The 17,908-nt window shown below is 46.2% G+C and overlaps 1 protein-coding gene across 3 annotated transcripts in view; it reads left to right on the top strand.

Annotated features, from left to right (window-relative positions):
* RGS7BP (regulator of G protein signaling 7 binding protein) overlaps window positions 1–17,503 on the top strand; it is a 195,654-nt gene extending 178,151 nt beyond the window's left edge. Inside the window, exons 4-5 of one of the 3 annotated variants that reach the window (XM_073584254.1) lie at window positions 2,897–2,965; window positions 16,576–17,503. In XM_073584254.1, the coding sequence (XP_073440355.1) occupies window positions 2,897–2,965; window positions 16,576–16,667 (161 nt within the window). In that variant the 3' untranslated portion in view covers window positions 16,668–17,503. Of the gene's footprint in view, window positions 1–2,894; window positions 2,970–16,575 lie in introns of those variants that run through there. The other 2 variants (XM_073584252.1, XM_073584253.1) reach the window with 2 other exon arrangements.
* The last annotated feature ends 405 nt before the right edge of the window (window positions 17,504–17,908 follow it).

The raw sequence follows: 17,908 nt of genomic DNA, 5'->3' as shown, positions 1-17,908 counted from the left end.
TTCCAGGAGACGTCCGGTTAGCATGCCAACCCACCGATGGCCTGCGATGACATGACAGGGGTCATGAGAACCCCCCGATCGGCTCTGCTACATATAGGCGATGATCAAATCGCCTATATGTAGCTGAATTATTCACTTGCAGTGAGCACCAACCACTGGGCGGTGCTCACAGCAAGCCGGCAGTGACAACCATAGAGGTTTCCAGGAGACGTCCGGTTGCATTGCCAACCCACCGATGGCCTGCGATGACATGACAGGGGTCACTGGTGGGCAGATTTCCGGCCCGATGACCGGTAGCGCGCGTTAAATGTCGCTGTCAGAGTTTGAAAATGGCATTTAATGGGTTAAAAGCCGCTGGTGGATCGTGATTCCACTCTCGGCTATTCCGGGCACATGTATCAGCTGCTCAAAACAGCTGACATATCCCGGGAAAGATGTGGGCTCACCGCCTGAGCCAACATCAAATGGACAGAAGCGACATGCGCTGTACTAGTACGGCACATGTCGCCAAGGGGTTAAAAGGCTTTACAATGGTTTAATTACCTGTATGCCTGGACAACCCCTTTAAAAGATACATGCTGCCACCAGAGGTCGCTCTGAGTATATATACCTTTGGACAGAAGTATACATACAGTAGGTATCTGGTTGCCTAATAAAGAAGGCCTCCGACTGCCACTAGGTTCCACAATCATAGCAGTGTAAGGGGAAGGACAAGATCAGGCATATCTCTCTTGCATCGGTTCCAAATCTACCGGGACTATCACCAATGTTACAGGGGGGAAGACTTTCAGATAAGGACTGACCCTTCCATGTGGCTGCGGTAGGCAGAGCCGGGCTAAAAAGGGTCAGAGTCCAGGCGAGAAAGCTAAGCGGACAGTCGGCTGCAGTGTCAGCTGTAAGGGTAGAGCATCAATTGGGCACAGGCCGACTTGACCAATCCCCGGTGTACTGGTCTACTGTGGGTGGACTTCCAGCTTTCCGCTTACCTCTGCGTCTGGAGGTGGCTCCCATCCACAACCAGAGACTAACGTGCAGAAACAAACAGGTGACTAGGCCAGAGCCCCTTAGCCAGAAACCTGCATACACCACGGAGCGAAGTCTCGTTCCGGCAGTCCAACGTACTGGACTTAGCGCAGCTTGTGGCGTTCGTGAGTGTGGGAATCTCCTACAGCCTTCAAGATTCCTTCACCCTACCTGTGGACTGGAAACCCATCTTCTACAGACACCGTTGAGATGTCACGTGCCGCTGTAATCGGTGCCACCGTTGGAGAACCAAGACGCTGCAATCAAGAAGACTTCAGACTGATAAGTTGGACCTTCACACCTCTATCAAACTCTCATTCGTTCCTGCCCTTCCCCTAACAATCTCCCTGTCCTGTCCTCCGTCCTAACGTACCCCGTTTCCTCACTCTCCCTGTGCAGAGTATCCCTGTAGTAAATAAAATCCTGTTAAAGGGAATCTGTCACCCCTTTTTTGAGATATCATATAATGATATCATTCAATTGTGTGTCACATAAGGATTCTCTTAGTACTTTTGCTTCCCCCTGACCCCGCACCTTTCATGCATAAATACCTTTTTTATATCGGTTCAGATGTATGTAAACTGCCACGGTCCGGTCCGATGGGTGGGGCTTATTCAACTGCTCCCCCCCTCCCTGTCTTGCTCTACACAAGAAGAAATGCGTAGAGCAAGACAGGGAGGGGGGGAGCAGGTGAATAAGCCCCGCCCAGCGGACCGGACAGCGGCAGTTTACATACATCTGAACCGATATAAAAAAGGTATTTATGCATGAAAGGTGCGGGGTCAGGGGGAAGCAAAAGTACTAAGAGAATCCTTATGTGACACACAATTGAATGATATCATTATATGATATCTCAAAAAAGGGGTGACAGATTCCCTTTAACGATTGATCTGTCTCCTGTCCGTGACGATATCCCACGTTCCTGCGATATCTACAGCAGTGACAAGGGGGACTCTCTCTCTTCTTGTCCAACCACTTAGCCGCCATTGTTGCTGTCCACCACCGTATCTAAGGGAATATGAAAGAATCCTGTACTGGAACATTTTATTTCCATATCTGTCATCCCAAAAAAGGATCCAGAAGCCTAAATAAGGCCTGGGCATGTAAACAGATCACAGAATGTGCATAGACTGCACACATTTTAGCTAAGTCTATTGCTGTGCTCACAGGCAGCTTTTTTTTTGCTGCTTTTTTATGCAAAAAAGAAGCTGCGTTTTACAGTACCAGTAAAACTTATGAGATGTCAGAAATCTCCTGCACACGCTTGTTGTTTCTTCCTAACTGAATTTGAGAAGTGCAGCGTTTTTTAAATCTGCAGCGTGTCAATTCTTTCAGCTTTTTTACAGCAGGAACAAAAAACGCAGCAAACAGGTTTTGCTTTGTTTTTTTGCTGCGTTTGTGATGAATAAAACTAAGGCTGGGTTCACACTTGCGTTTGGCTGGTCTGCGTATGGCTGTGTACTTCCTCCCTTAAGCTCCGCCTACTTCTGCCTGCATCCTGCGTCGTCCTGCGTACCTATCTTTTAACATTGGGTACGCAGGGACATGCGTTGTATGCGGATACATCAGCATGCAGCGTTTTGACGTGCCTGCCGACCACACGGGAACGCAACCGCATACAATGCATGGCCCTGCGTACCCAATGTTAAAGATAGGTATGCAGGACGACGCAGGATGCAGGCGGAAGTAGGCCGGAGCATAGGCGGAGCTTAAAGTAGGAAGTACGCAGCCATACTCAGACCAGCCAAAAGCAAGTGTGAACCCAGCCTAACTTGAACATTTGCTGTAGACAAGCTAGGGAAGTGAGAGTTGTTTGCTTTGAGAATGTTTCAGTGCAGTTCTGCTCTGAGCTTGACGCTTTTTCTTTTTAGAGACATGAGGGAAATGAAAAACCTAATAAGCAAACTCAGGGAGACCATGCCTTTGCCATTAAAAAACCAAGGTAAGTGCATCTGATCTCTTCCTAATGCATTCAACTATTTCTTGATCATCCTATGGAAATGTTGCTGCTCTGCAGTGCGAAAAACCTCATTCAAACGTCATCGATTTTTTTTCGTACATGACTTTCTTTCTTCAATCTAAGTAATAAATGTGGCTCACTCAATGATAGGGGATAAAAAACCTTAAATAAGCAACTGGAACCATAAACCCCTGTTAATGGTGTAAAAAAGACCTTAAGTGTGCACTACTAAACAAAAAACCGCTGCACTAAAAAGATTATAACTGCTATCCAAAAGAACTGCTCAAATGGATACTGACAAAAATAAGCAACTGATATAAAGAAAAATTGAAGAACGAAACGTTAGGTAGTAGTAATCAGTTGTGGTCTTTCATTCAGTTTACCACCGTTAGCAGCTTGTACGAAATTACATACACAGCACAAATAAAAGAAAGGCCAGTCGGTACATGGACTGCTACAAATATCCACAAGAAGATACAAGTTCTTCTCACTAAATTAGAATATAATCAAAAAGTTATTTTATTTCAGTTCTTCAATACGAAAAGTGAAACTCATATTATAAAGAGTCAATACAGAGTGATTTAATTCAAGTGTTTAATGTTGATGATTATGGCTTACAGCCAATGAAAACCCAAAAGTCATTATCTCAGTAAATTAGAATAATTAAAAAAAAACAACTGCAATGGCTTCCTAAGAGTTTAAAAATGTCTCTTAGTCTGTTTCAGCAGGCTCCACAACAATGGGGAAGACTGCTGACTTGACAGATGTCCAGAATGCAGTCATTGACACACTCCACAAGGAGGGTAAGCCACAAAAGGTCATTGCTTAAGAAGCTGGCTGTTCACAGAGTGCTGTATCCAAGCATATTAATGTAAAGTTGAGTGGAAGGGAAAAGTGTGGTAGAAAAAGGGGCACAAGCAACTGGGATAACCGCAGCCTTAAAAGGATTGTTAAGAAAAGGCCATTCAAAAATTTGGAGGAGATTCACAAGCAGTGGACTGCTGCTGGAGTCATTGCTTCAAGAGCCATCGCACTCGACGTATCCAGGATATGAGCTACAAGTGTCACATACCTTGTGTCAAGCCATTCATGACCAATAGACAACGCCAGAAGCGTCTTTCCTGGGCCAAGGAGAAAAAGAACTGGACTGTTGCTCAGTGGTCCAAGGTGTTGCTTTCAGATGAAAGTAAATTTTGCATTTCATTTGGAAATCAAGGTCCAGAGTCTAGAGGAAGAGTGGAGAGGCCACAATCCAAGCTGCTTGAGGTCTAGTGTGACGTTTCCACAATCAGTGATGGTTTCGGGAGCCATGTCATCTGCTGGCAGGGTTGGCTCCAGGTTTTTGACGGCCCCGGGCGAAAGAGTCTCAGTGGGCCCCCCTTTTAACACATACCACAATTCATTCCGTGTGGAATCCGTGGTGCCGGCCAAAAACAGACTTGTCTCCATGTGGATCACACAGACACGCATGTGATCCACACGGACACTCGTTCATGTGAAGGAGGCTATTGATTAGTAGTGTATGTATGAAAGAAAGATGAGAAAGAACAGAGAGAGAAAGAAAGAACAGAGCGAGAGAGAACAGAAAGAGAGAAGGAAAGAACAGAGAGAAAGAAAGAAGGGAAAGAAAGAACTGAGAAAAAAAGAAAGAACAAAGAAAAAAACAACAGAGAGAAAGAAAAAAAGATTAGAGAGAGAAAGAAAGAGGGGAAAGAAAGATAAAGAAAGAAAGAACAGAGAGAAAGAAAGAACAGAGAGAAACAGAAAGAAAGAGGGAAAAGAAAGAAAGAACAGAGAGGGGGAAAGAAAGAAAGAACAGAGAGAAAGAAAGAGTGGACAGAAAAAAAGAACAGAGAGAAAGGGAAAAAAGAAGAGCGAGGGAGAGAGAAAGAAAGAGGGGAAAGAAATAAAGAAAGAACAGAGAAAGAAAGAAAGAAAGAACAGAGAGAGAAAGAGTGAACAGAGAGATAAAATAGGAGAAAGAAAGAAGAGAGGGGTAGAGAGAGAAAGAGGGGAAGGGAAAGAAAGAAAGATGGGAGAGGAAGAACAGAGAGAGAGAGAAAAAGAAAGAACAGAGAGAGAACAAAGAAAGAACATAGAGAGAAAGAGGGGAAAGAAAGAACAGAGAGAGAGAACAGAGAAAAAGAAAGATGGGAAAGAAAGAGAAAGAAAGAAGAGAGAAAGAAAGAGGGGAAAGAAAGAAAGAACAGAGAGAGAAAGAAAGAGAGGAAAGAAAGAAAGAGCAGAGAGAGAAAGAGGGGAAAGAAAGAACAGAGAGAGAAAGAAAAAAAGAAAGAGGGGAAAAAGAACAGAGAGGGAGAGAGAAAGAAAGAGGGGAAAGAAATAAAGAAAGAACAGAGAAAGAAAGAGGGGAAAGAAAGAAAGAACAGAGAAAGAAAGAGAAATAAAGAGGGGAAAAAAAGAAAGAACAGAGAGAAAGAAAGATGGAAAGAAAGAACAGAGAGATAGAAAGAACAGAGACAGAGAGAAAGAGAGAGAGAGAGGAAAGAAAGAACAGAGAGAGAAAGAAAGAACAGAGAGAGAAAGAAACAGAGATAAAAAGAAATATTCTATAAAGATACAATAGCAGCCTGGCTCCCATTCTAGTGCCCACCTGAGCCTCCCGATGCAGGACAAATCATGATCCACTCACATGGCCAGCATCCCCGATTCCAAAGCGATCCTGCTGTTCGCGCTGTCGGAGGAGGACACGGTGATGGATCTGAAGCATTCCCTGAAGTGCCTCCATGGTTCCGTCAAAATCTCCTCCCGAAATTACCTCATTTCCTGTCAGCTTCCAGCACATCACTTCCGGTAGAACATCACGTGCGAGTTTTAAAGTGCTCCTTGGGGCTCCGTCATGTACTCCTGTGTCCGCGGGAAAAGTAAGCTCCCGGCTGGCGCACTCTCTCTCAAAATCGGGACTGTCCTGCTGGATCCGGGACGGTTGGGAGGTATGAATACTCCACACCGTACACCTAGTACATGCACGGCTCCGCACACCTCATACACACACGGTTCCGGTTTGTATGTCTCGTACACACACGGCTCCTCTCCATACACCTTGTACACACATGGCTCTGCTCCGTACAAACACGGCTTCACTCCATACACCCTGTACACACCCGGCTCTGCTCCGCTCCATAAACACATGGCTCAGCTCCGTACACTTTGTACACAAAGGGCTCCGTTCCGTACTCCCCATACACACATGGCTCCACTCTGTACTCCTCGTACACACCCGGCTCTGCTCTGTACACCTCGTACACACACGGCTCCGGGCTCTGCACCATACACCTCGTACACACGTGGCTCCGCTCCGCACACCTCGTACACACGCAGCTTTGCTTCCCACACCTCGTACACATCCGGCTCTGCTCCGTACACTTCGTACACATCCGTCTCTGCTCCATACACCTCGTACACACGCAGCTCCGCTCCATACACCTCTTACACAAACGGCTCCGGGCTCCACACCGTGCACATGTGGCTCCGCTCCGCACACCTCGTACACACGCGGCTCAGCTTCACACAACTCGTACACACGCGGCTCCCCTCTGTACACCTCATACACACGCGGCTACGCTCAGGTACACCTCGTAAACACACAGCTCCGCTCCGTACACCTCGTACACGCTCCGCTCCGTACACCTTGTACACATGCGGCTCCACTCCGTACACCTCATACACATGCGGCTCCGCTTCGCACACCTCGTACACACATGGCTATGCTCTGTACACCTCATACACACATGGCTCCGCTTCTTACACCTCGTACACACACGGCTCCACTCCATACACCTTGTACACACACGGCTCTGCTCCGTACAAACACGGCTTCACTCCATACACCCCGTTCACACCCGCTCTGCTCCGCTCCATAAACACGTGGCTCAGCTCCGTACACTTTGTACACAAAGGGCTCCGTTCAGTACTACCCGTACACACATGGCTTCCGCTCTGTACTCCCCGTACACACACGGCTCCGCTCTGTACACCTCGTACACACACGGCTCCGGGCTCTGCACCATACACCTTGTACACACGTGGCTCCGCTCCGCACACCTCGTACACACGCAGCTTTGCTTCCCACACCTCGTACACATCCGTCTCTGCTCCGTACACCTCGTACACACGCGGCTCCGCTCCGCTCCGTACACCTCTTACACAAACGGCTTCGGGCTCCACACACCTCGTACACATGCTGCTCCCCTCTGTACACCTCGTACACACACGGCAACGCTCCGTACACCTCGTACACACATAGCTCCGTTCCGCACACATAGTACACACACGGCTCTGCTCCGTACACCTCGCACACACACGGCTCCGGGCTTCGCACCGTACACCTCATGCACACATGGCTATGCTCTGTACACCTCATACACACATGGCTCCGCACTTCACACCTCGTACACACACGGCTCCGCTCCATACACCTTGTACACACACGGCTCTGCTCCGTACAAATACGGCTTCACTCCATACACCCCGTACACACCCGGCTCTGCTCCGCTCCATAAACATGTGGCTCAGTTCCATACACTTTGTACACAAAGGGCTCCATTCCATACTCCCCGTACACACATGGCTCCGCTCTGTACTCCCTGTACACACATGGCTCCGCTCTGTACTCCCAGTACACACACGGCTCCGCTCTGTACACCTAAAACACACACGGCTCCAAGCTCTGCACTGTACACCTCGCACACACGTGGCTCCGCTCCGCACACCTCGTACACACGCAGCTTTGCTTCCCATACCTCGTACACATCTGGCTCTGCTCCGTACACCTCGTACACATCCGTCTCTGCTCCGCACACCTCGTACACACGCGGCTCAGCTCCACACACCTCGTACACACGCTGCTCCCCTCTGTACACCTCATACACACGCGGCTACGCTCAGGTACACCTCGTACACACGTGGCTCCGCTCCGTACACTTTGTACACACGCGGCTCCGCTCCGTACACCTCGTACACAAGCGGCTCCGCTCCGTACACCTCGTACACATGCGGCTCCGCTCCGCACACCTCGTACACACATGGCTCCGCTCCGTACACCTCGTATACACATAGCTCTGCTACGCACACCTCGTACACTCACGGCTATGCTCCGTACACCTCGTACACACACGGCTACGCTCCGTACATCTCATACACACATAGCTCTGCTCCGCACACGTAGTACACACATGGCTCTGCTCCGTACACCTCGTACACACACGGCTCCGGGCTTCGCACCGTACACCTCATATACATGGCTCCGCTCCGCACACCTCATACACACATGGCTATGCTCCGTACACCTCGTACACACAAGGCTCTGGACCGTACACCTTGTACATACATGGCTACGCTCCGCACATCTCATACACGTGGCTCCGCCTCCCACACCTCGTACACATCTGGCTTCACTCCGTACACCTTGTACACATCCGTCTCTGCTTCGTACACCTCGTACACACGCGGCTCCACTCTGCACATCTCGTACAGACGCGACTCCGCTCTGTACATCTAGTACACACACGGCCCGGGCACCACACCGTACATACGTGGCTCCGCTTCGCACACTTCGTACACATGCGGCTCAGCTCCACACACCACCTTACACACATGGCTTCCCACTGTACACCTTGTACACACACGGCTACGCTCAGGTACACCTCGTACACACGCAGCTCCACTCCGTACACCTTGTACACACACGGCTCCGCTCCGTACACATCGTACACACATGGCTATGCTCCGTACAGCTCATAGACGCACGGCTCCACTCTGTACACCTCGTACACACACGGCTACGCTCCGTACACCTCGTACACACACGGCTCCGCTACGCACACCTTGTACACACACGCTACACTCCGGTATACCTTGTACACAAACAGATCTGCACCGTACACACAGCACTGCTACATCCCCTCTGTAAACCCCTCCTGACCCCACACATAAACTTCCCTCATCCAGCACCATGGCGACCACCAGCACAGCAGAGTCCTGCAGACACGGCTTCTGATCATGTGACCCCTGACTTCGCTCCTCCTGTGACCTAATCACAGGTCCTGTGTGCACAGAACAGCCTGGGACGTCATTACAGGCTGCGGTGGTTCTCTCTTGGAGGGCGAGGATGGGGTCGGTGCATGGGGGTGGTGTCGGCGGGTATCCTAGACAGCGTGAATGGGACCCCCATCTCGCCAGGGCCCCGGCACTTGCCCAGGTGCACCGGGTGCTGACGCCGGCCCTGTCTGCTGGTGTAGGTCCACTGTGTTTTATCAAGACCAAAGTCCATGCAGCCGTCTACCAGGAAATTTTAGAGCATTTCATGCTTCCCTCTGCCAACAGGCTTTTTGGAGATGGAAATTTCATTCTCCAGCAGGACTTGGCACCTGTCCACACTGCCAAAAACACCAATACCTAGTTTAAAAACAACAGTATCACTGTGCTTGATTGGCCAGGAAACTCGCCTGACCTTCCTTAACCCCATAGAGAATCAAGAGGAAGATGAGAGACACGAGATCCAACACTGCAGACGAGCTGAAGGCTGCTATCAAAGTAACCTGGGCTTCTATAACACCTCAGCAGTGCCACAGGCTGATCGTCTCCATGCAACGCTGCATTGATGCAGTAACTGTTTCTAAAGGAGCCCCGAGTATTGAGTGTACAGAACATCCATTTCAGTAGGCCAACATTTCGGATTTTAAAATCATTTTTCAAGCTGGTGTTATAAAGTATTCTAATTTACTGAGATAATGACTTTTGGGTTTTCATTGGCTGTAAGCCATAATCATCAACATTAACAGGAATAAACTTGAAATAGATCACTCTGTTTGTAATGACTCTATATAATATGAGTTTCACTTTTTGTATTGAAGAACTGAAATAAATTAACTTTTTGATGATATTCTAATTTAGTGAGCAGTTGTAGTATATAAAAACATTAGTTTTATTACAAACAATAAAAATATATTTTCAATAAACTAATAATCACTCGGAACCAGTTTATTCAGCTAGAAATTCTTTTTTTTTTTCTTATTTTCTGTCTTGGCTTATACAGTATATTATAACATCCAATTGTGATAGTATGTTTCTTGCTGTTTGTAATAAAACTAATGGTTTTATATGCGTTTTTATGCACATCGCTGTGAGTATTGTATACCTGCCTTGTATATTTAGCATCAAGTTGAGGTGGAGCCACAGGCTATATAACATCAAGGAGGAACAAGTTGAACTTATCGACAGGTTGCTCCAAAAGCCACATCGTGACTTCAGAAATCAGTCTCATCATCTGGAAAATGCTTGCCCTCCAAAAATAACTTCATTGTTGGAAAGAGGTGGAAGTCCGATGGTGCGAGGTCGGATGAATAGGGGATGCTGTAGAATTTCAAAGCCGCAGGAGCTTGCTTCTACTTGGGACACATGTGAGTTGTGAACTGGGGTATTGTCTTGCACAAAGTGGACACCTTTCGTATATGTCTGATTTGATCCGTGATTTGGCTCAAAAACGGACGCCTACTTTTTTTAAGTAGAGAAAAGGTGTGCAAAAAAACACAGATGTGTGAACAGCACCACAGGCTATAATGACTATGTGTTATAGCCATAAAAAACTGGTATAAAGCCTGTAAGTAAAAAACAGACACCTGAATGAGGCCTAAGGATGCAGCAATTTTTATTTTCTTTTTGTTTCTGCCTTACTGCATTTATAGAGATGAAACGTAGTTCTTTATGACCTTTTCCTTCAAGCTACTTAGGGTTTGTATCTTATGGGACAAGTTTTAATATTAATCTCACTATTTTGGGGTACATATGGGCTCTGATTTATCAAGACATTCATTCTCAAAATTCACAATTCTTGGGTAAAATCTGTATTCTATGAAGACAAGTTTTTACAGTAGATAAGATAGGAGATGGCAGTTGGTGCTGATAAGATTCTATGTAGACAAAGGATAGGAGGAGGGAGGAGCTCGAGGCAGAGCTCCTCCCTCTTTCTCACTTTTCCTGCTTCCTTCCCTCCATAGAATATTAAAAGCACCAACTGCCATCTCCTATCTCAGTAATGGGATAGTCTATCTTCAATAAACACAGATTTGACCCATGAATTGAGAGTAAATGATCAGTCCAGGAGGAGAAAGGAGATTTCTCTGATAAGATATATTACAAAGTTGCTTATTGCCATAGGTACTATTGAGATATTAAATAAAAATTAAAACAACAGTCACTCTTCAAACAAGTAAATCCATTAATTAAATTGTTGACTATTAAAGTATTAGGCAGGAAAAAGTTCAAAAAGATCATGGAGCCATTATGACATGAATTATAAACGTATCCCAAATGATATCAATAGAAACTACAGCTCAGAGCAAAAAACCCTCATACAGCGCTATTGATGGAAAAGTGTATGGTTCTCCGAAAATGGTGACACAATTCATTTTTTGCAAGGCTCTGAATTTTTGTTTTTTAGCCACTAAAATATAAAACAAAATCATGTTTGGAATCACCATAATTGTACTGAGTTGGAGAATCTGTGACCAGGTTTCTGCTATCCCAGCTGAGAACATTATGATGTAAGGGCAGAAACCCTAATTCCAGTGATCTGTCAACTACTGGGCTGCTTGCTGCAGTTTTGATTAAAAACTGGTTTATCTGCTGCAAATCTACTAGTTCTCTAATGCTGAGCTCTGTCTAACTCCATCCACACCACTGATTGGCAGCTTTTTGTGTACACTGTGCATAATTAGAAACCTGCCAATCTGTGTTAGAAGCAGGATTACTAGTTCTCTAGTGATATTCGCCACCTGATAAAACATTCATTGTATCAATACTACAGCAAGCAGCCCAGTAAGTGACACATCACTGGAGTCAGGAACTCTGTCCCTATAACATGCTGCTCTGGGATTGAATGGCAAATAAGGGTATGTTCACACTGAGTTTTTTGGCATGCATTTTTTTTTTACTACTCACTTTTATAACGCCATCATATTCCGCAGACATTATCGGCACTCTCTCCATTGGGTCTCACAATCTAAATTCCCTATCAGTATGTCTTTGGAGTGTGGAAGGAAACCACAGAGCCTGTAGGAAACCCACTCAAACACGGGGAGAACATACAAACTCCTTGCAGATGTTGTCCTTGGTGGGATTTGAACTCAGGACCGCAAAGCAACAGTGCTAACCACTGAGCCACAGTACCAATTTTATTATTATTATTATTATACATTTATATAGCGCCATTTATTACATGGCGCTTTACATGTGAAAAGGGGAAATATAGACAAGTACAACAAACGTATAAGACAAGGGACACACAAGTACAGAAGGAGAGGGGACTCTGCCCGCGAGGGCTCACAGTCTATAGGGATGGGTGAGGATACACTAGGAGAGGGTAGAGCTGGTTGTGCGGTGGTTCAGTAGACTGCGGGTCATTGCAGGTTGTAGGCTTTTTTGGCACAGGTGGGTCTTCAGGTTCTTCTTGAAGGTTTCCATTGTTGGTGAGAGTCTGATGTGTTGCGGCAGAGAGTTCCAGAGTATGGGGGAAGCACGGGAGAAGTCTTGTATGCAGTTGTGGGAAGAAGAGATAAGGGGGAGTAGAGAAGGAGATCTTGAGAGGATCGAAGGTTGCGTGCGGGTAGGTACCGGGAGACCATGTCAAAGATGTAGGGTTTTGAACTGGAGCCTCTGGGCAATAGGAAGCCAGTGAAGGGCCTGGCATAGGGGGGAGGCTGGGAAACAGCGGGGAGACAGGTGGATTAGTCGGGCAGCATAGTGTAGGATGGACTGGAGTGGTGCCTGAGTGCTAGAGGGGAGGCCAGAGAATAGGAGGTTGCAGTAGTCAAGGCAGGAGATAAGGGCGTGCACTAGTGTTTTTGTGGTTTTGTGGTTGAGGAATGCACGGATCCGGGAAATATTGCATATGTGGTTTGAAAGAGAGGGCAGAGTCGAGGATCACCCCAAGGCACCGAGCGTACGGGACAGGGGAAAGTGAGCAGCCACTGACATTGATGGATAGGTCTGGTGGAGGAGTAGAGTGAGATGGGGAAAGATGATGAATTCTCTTTTGTCCATGTTCAGTTTGAGAAAGCGAGCAGAAAAGAAGGCTGAGATAGCAGACAGACATTGTGGGATTTGGTCAGTAAGGAGGTGAGGTCAGGTCCAGATATGCGTGTCATCAGCGTAGAGGTGATACTGCAAACCGTGGGATTCTATGAGCTGTCCTAGGCCGAAGGTGTAGATGGAGAAGAGTAGGGGTCCTAAGACGGAGCCTTGAGGAACACCAACAGACAGGGGGCGAGGTGAGGAGGTGGTGTGTGAGAGAGAGACACTAAATGTTCGGTCTGATAAGTATGATGAGATCCAGGATAGGACCAAGTCTGTGATGCCAATAGATGAGAGAATCTGTAGCAGGAGGGAATTGTTCACGGTGTCGAAGGCAGAGGACAGGTCCAGGAGAAGGAGGACAGAGTAGTGTCGCTTGCTCTTGGTGGTTAGTAGGTCGCTGGTGACTTTAGTTAGGGCAGTTTCAGTTGAGTGATGCGGTTGGAAGCCAGATTGTAACCGGTCAAAGAGGGAACAGGAGGAGAGGTGGGAGGATAGTTCAAGATATGCATGCTGTTCCAGTAGTTTTGAGGCGTAACAGAGAAGAGATATTGGGCAATAGACACAGAGGATGGGTCAAGGGAGGGCTTTTTGAGGATGGGTGTGATTGAGGCATGTTTGAAGGATGAGGGAAAGACACCATTTGTCAGTGAAAGGTTGAAGAGGTGTGTTAGAGTTGGGATGAAGACTTTGGCAAGGATAGGGATGAGATGGGACGGGTCAAGCGCGCAAGTTCTATCATAGTTGAGAAGCTGGTTTTGGAAGAACAGGGCTAAGTGGCTAAGAAGGGCATTGGTGGCTGCGGGCCAAAGCTTTCTCTGATCGTATCAATCTTCTGCTTAAAAAAGGAGGCAAAGTCTTCAGCAGAAATGAGAGGAGAGGTAGGAGGTTCTGTGGGATGGAGTAGAGAATTGAAAGTGTTGAAAAGCTGTTTAGGGTTGGGAGACAGGGAATATATGAGAGATGCGAAGTAAGTTTGTTTTGCGGCAGAGAGCATGGACTTGAAGCTGGCAAGGGACTGCTTGTATGCATTGAAGTGCTCGTTAGAATGGGTTCTCTTCCATCTCCGCTCAGCGGCCCTGGAAACCCGTCTCAGTTCTTTGGTGAGGCTGGTCAGCCAGGGCTGCCTGTTGATTGTACGAGTTTTGCTCTGCGTAAGGGGGGGCGGCCGAATCAAGTGTTGCTGTTATTGTGGTGTTGTAAAAAGTGGCAGCAGCATCTGTGTCAAGAAGGGAAGCTATGTCTGTGAGGGGGAGAAGGGACTCAGAGAGTGATTGTAAATTGAGGTGTTTTAGATTCCTGCGAGGGTGAGCGAGTTTGTGGGGTGGGGGTTGCATAGTAGGAGAGGAGAGGGAAGAGAATGTCAATAGGTTGTGGTCAGACAGGGGGAGGGGTGAGTTAGTGAGCTTAGAGAGGGAACAGAGATGGGTGAAGATAAGGTCCAACATGTGGCCATCTTTGTGAGTGGCCGCAGAGGTACATTGAGTGAGGCCGAAGGAAGCCGTGAGCGATAGAGGTTTAGAGGCAGCCGGGGTGGAGGTGTCAATGGGGATGTTGAAATCGCCCATGATGATGGTGAGGATCTCAGCAGAGAGGAAATGGAGTAGCCAGGTGGTGAAGTGGTCGAGAAAGTGGAGATGGCGAGTTCTAGGGGGCGGTAGATGACAGCCAGTTGGAGGTTGGAGGGGGAATAGATGCGGACAGAGTGCACCATGAACGAGGGAAGAGTAGCAGAGGGTGGCAGAGGAATTGAGGTAAAGGAGCAGGTATCAGACAGGAGCAAGCCAACTCCTCCACCACGTTTGTTGCTGGGGCGAGGGGTGTGAGAGAGATGGAATCCGCCATAGGAAAGCGCAGCTGGAGAGGCTGTGTCAGAGGGAGTGAGTCATATTTCAGTGATGGCAAGGAAGGAGAGTATGTTGGTGATAAAGAGGTCATTGAAAAACGACAGCTTGTTGAAGACAAAGCGTGTGTTTCATAGAGCTCCAGGTAGGGGGATGGGGGAGTGGGGGCTGTATGAGTAGGTATGAGGTTGTCATGGTTGCAAAAACATGTAGAGGATCATGGCAGGGTGTTAGAAATGAGTGTGGGGATGTGTTGAGGAGGGCCAGGATTTGGGGATACGTCTCCAGCAATGAGGAGTAGTAGACAGAGCGTTAGAAGATGGGAGCAGGAAAGGACGTGATGTGGCCGTGTGTGTCTGGAGAAAATGGATTGTATGTGGAGGAACAGTACTGAGGCGAAGGTGAGATGGCTGGAAAGGATTGAGGGGGAAATGACTAGTTCCTTAATAGGTGGGGGGATTACAGGAGTTAGGGAAAAATAAAGTAGTATGGGGGTGATAGTTACAAGAAGCCGAAACATTGAAGTGGTGTATCCGTCTGTTACCTTGCAATCAAATTACAGTCCAATTCTAGTCTAATTCACAGTAGTGTAATTAGAAATCTGTAATTTGAAATATGTAATTTAAAATACATGCCTGGTCAGACACGTCTGGTCAAACGCCTGGCCCTGAATATATGTGCAATTGAGAGGGGTCAGCTGTGAGGGGTTTGTCGGCGTGATTGCCCAGACCACGTATTCTGAGTTAAACAGAGGTGATAAAGAAGGGGGGAGGGATTAAGGCTGTGTGCCCACATAAGCATTTTTTAAGCGTTTTTGAAGCGTTTGTCCCGGTCAAAATGCTTCACCAACACTTAAAATAAGCATCCCATTCATTTTAATGCATTTTTCCCTTTTTGTGCCAATTGATGCGTTTTTTTCCGCAAAGAAAACGCTTAGCGGTTAAAAACGCAGCATGCTCATTAATTTCGCGGAAAAGTCTGCGTTGTTAGCTATTTCCTATGAGTCCAGAAGACGCACGGAAAAAAATGCATCAAAAATGCGCAGTTTTTAAGCAAAAAACGCACAAAAAACGCGCAAAAAATGCGCGTTTTATTTCCACGCGTTTTCTGGGAAGGTGTCCAGTTTTGAAGCCAAAATTTTCTGCATACGTGGGCACATAGCCTAACTACTCAGGTATGCATGGAAGACACAAGAGGAATGAATACATTATGGATGCAAAAGCAGTGCAATGCCAGGGATAGTATATGCACTTCATATAGACAGACAAAGCAGGAAAGTTGAGTGGATCAGCATACCAGAATAGGATTACAGTATATGCACTTCATATAGACAGACAAGGTAGGAAAGTTGAGTGGATCAGCATACCTGTGGGTAGACAAACAACTCGATTAGATGATGCAGGCGGTGGTGAGGATGAAGATGGGACAGCAGTGATGAATGGGTAAGTGCATCATGGAATTCTAGTCTAATTCACAGTAGTGTAATTAGAAATCTGTAATTTGAAATATGGAATTTGAAATAGATGCCTGGTCAGACACGTCTGGTCAGACGCATGGCCCTGAATATAGGAAGCAAATCACTCAGTGTGAGCTTACCCTAAAGTAACTCATGTGGACATTGATGACTGATACAATTATTTTGTTCTTCCTGCACAGACGACAGTAGCCTCCTCAACTTGACACCTTATCCACTCGTCAGAAGAAGAAAGAGAAGATTCTTTGGATTGTGTTGTCTCATTTCCAGTTAAAAAAAAATAAATATATATATATATATAGAAAAGCCATTCTTTCTGCTGATACGTTATAGTTTGACCTTTGCCGTCATATATCGTATTGAGGTTGGTTATTTCATTATGTATTCAGTGTTGCCTAAACTGCCTTGTTTCAAAACTTGTATAGTCTGGAGATGAACACCAAGACTGGATCGGTGGAGGAAGCGGCAAACGAGACGATGCCATCAGTGACTGGCCAGATATGTTCTGAAAGACTTTATGAACACTACGATGTTCATGGCATACAATAAATATGCAAAACGCTTTGATGTCCTAATATTGTGCTATAGGAAAAAACCATTCCATCGGCATCACAATGGAGGTTACTACGGATTCTAGTGACAGCGATCATTATGCGAATATTGATGTATCAAGGCCAATAACTGTACTTTGTATTTTTAGTTCCTTCTCTCTTGTCTCAATCATACTTAGTCTTCCACAATGCATCAGGATTTTTGTCCAGAACCTCAGCCAAGTTTCTACCCTGCTAACTAGAGGATGAAAATTAAGTATTTATGGCTTGTACATATATTGTAATCTTGATGACGATCATCAGTATTTTCCTTTCAATCGAATGGTGTGATTTTCACAATTTTGAAGATGTTATACATATATATTAAGATAGTGTTTTCAATTCCCGGATATATCCTCATGACCTAGAAAGACAGTTTACCATATATTGTTACAATAGGAAGTTGAAGCATGGTGTCTGCATATCGACATAGTGTTAAATCCGATAGGGCATGCAAGAGTTAGCTGAGACTGAAATATACATTTTACATTGTTAATAAATTTTTTTTTAGTTAAATGTGTGATATTATGATTTGTGTTCTTCTATTGTCGCGTCATCTGCAAATGAATGGATGATCAATTATTTTGATTATCAGGTCAATGTATTAATGTGATCATCAATGAATCAAGGGAAATGCAGAACGAAGACTGAGCAAACAGAAGGGAACGATGGACGTTGGATAAAAAGCAGCAGAAAAACAATGCGAAGTGTCACGTGGGTAGAGAGTACAATGAAATGAAGAGTTCTGGTTTGGCCATGCCAGTGATTTAACGTGACAATATTAGTACATAGTAACTACTGAAAACTAAAGGGGTTGTCAAGACTTGGGATCCAAGTGTGCAGTCATTCTAGGTGACTGCAGACTCATGAATCCTCACAAGTCAGGAGTAGAGATGAGCGAGAGATAATGAATTTTTCCAGCTGA

This window comes from Dendrobates tinctorius, unplaced genomic scaffold, assembly GCF_039654945.1.
Source record: "Dendrobates tinctorius isolate UK_male_01 unplaced genomic scaffold, ASM3965494v1 ptg000083l, whole genome shotgun sequence".
Lineage (NCBI taxonomy): Eukaryota > Metazoa > Chordata > Amphibia > Anura > Dendrobatidae > Dendrobates > Dendrobates tinctorius.
Note: the sequence above shows the minus strand (reverse complement) of the source record. Positions and strands in the feature narration are given on the sequence as shown.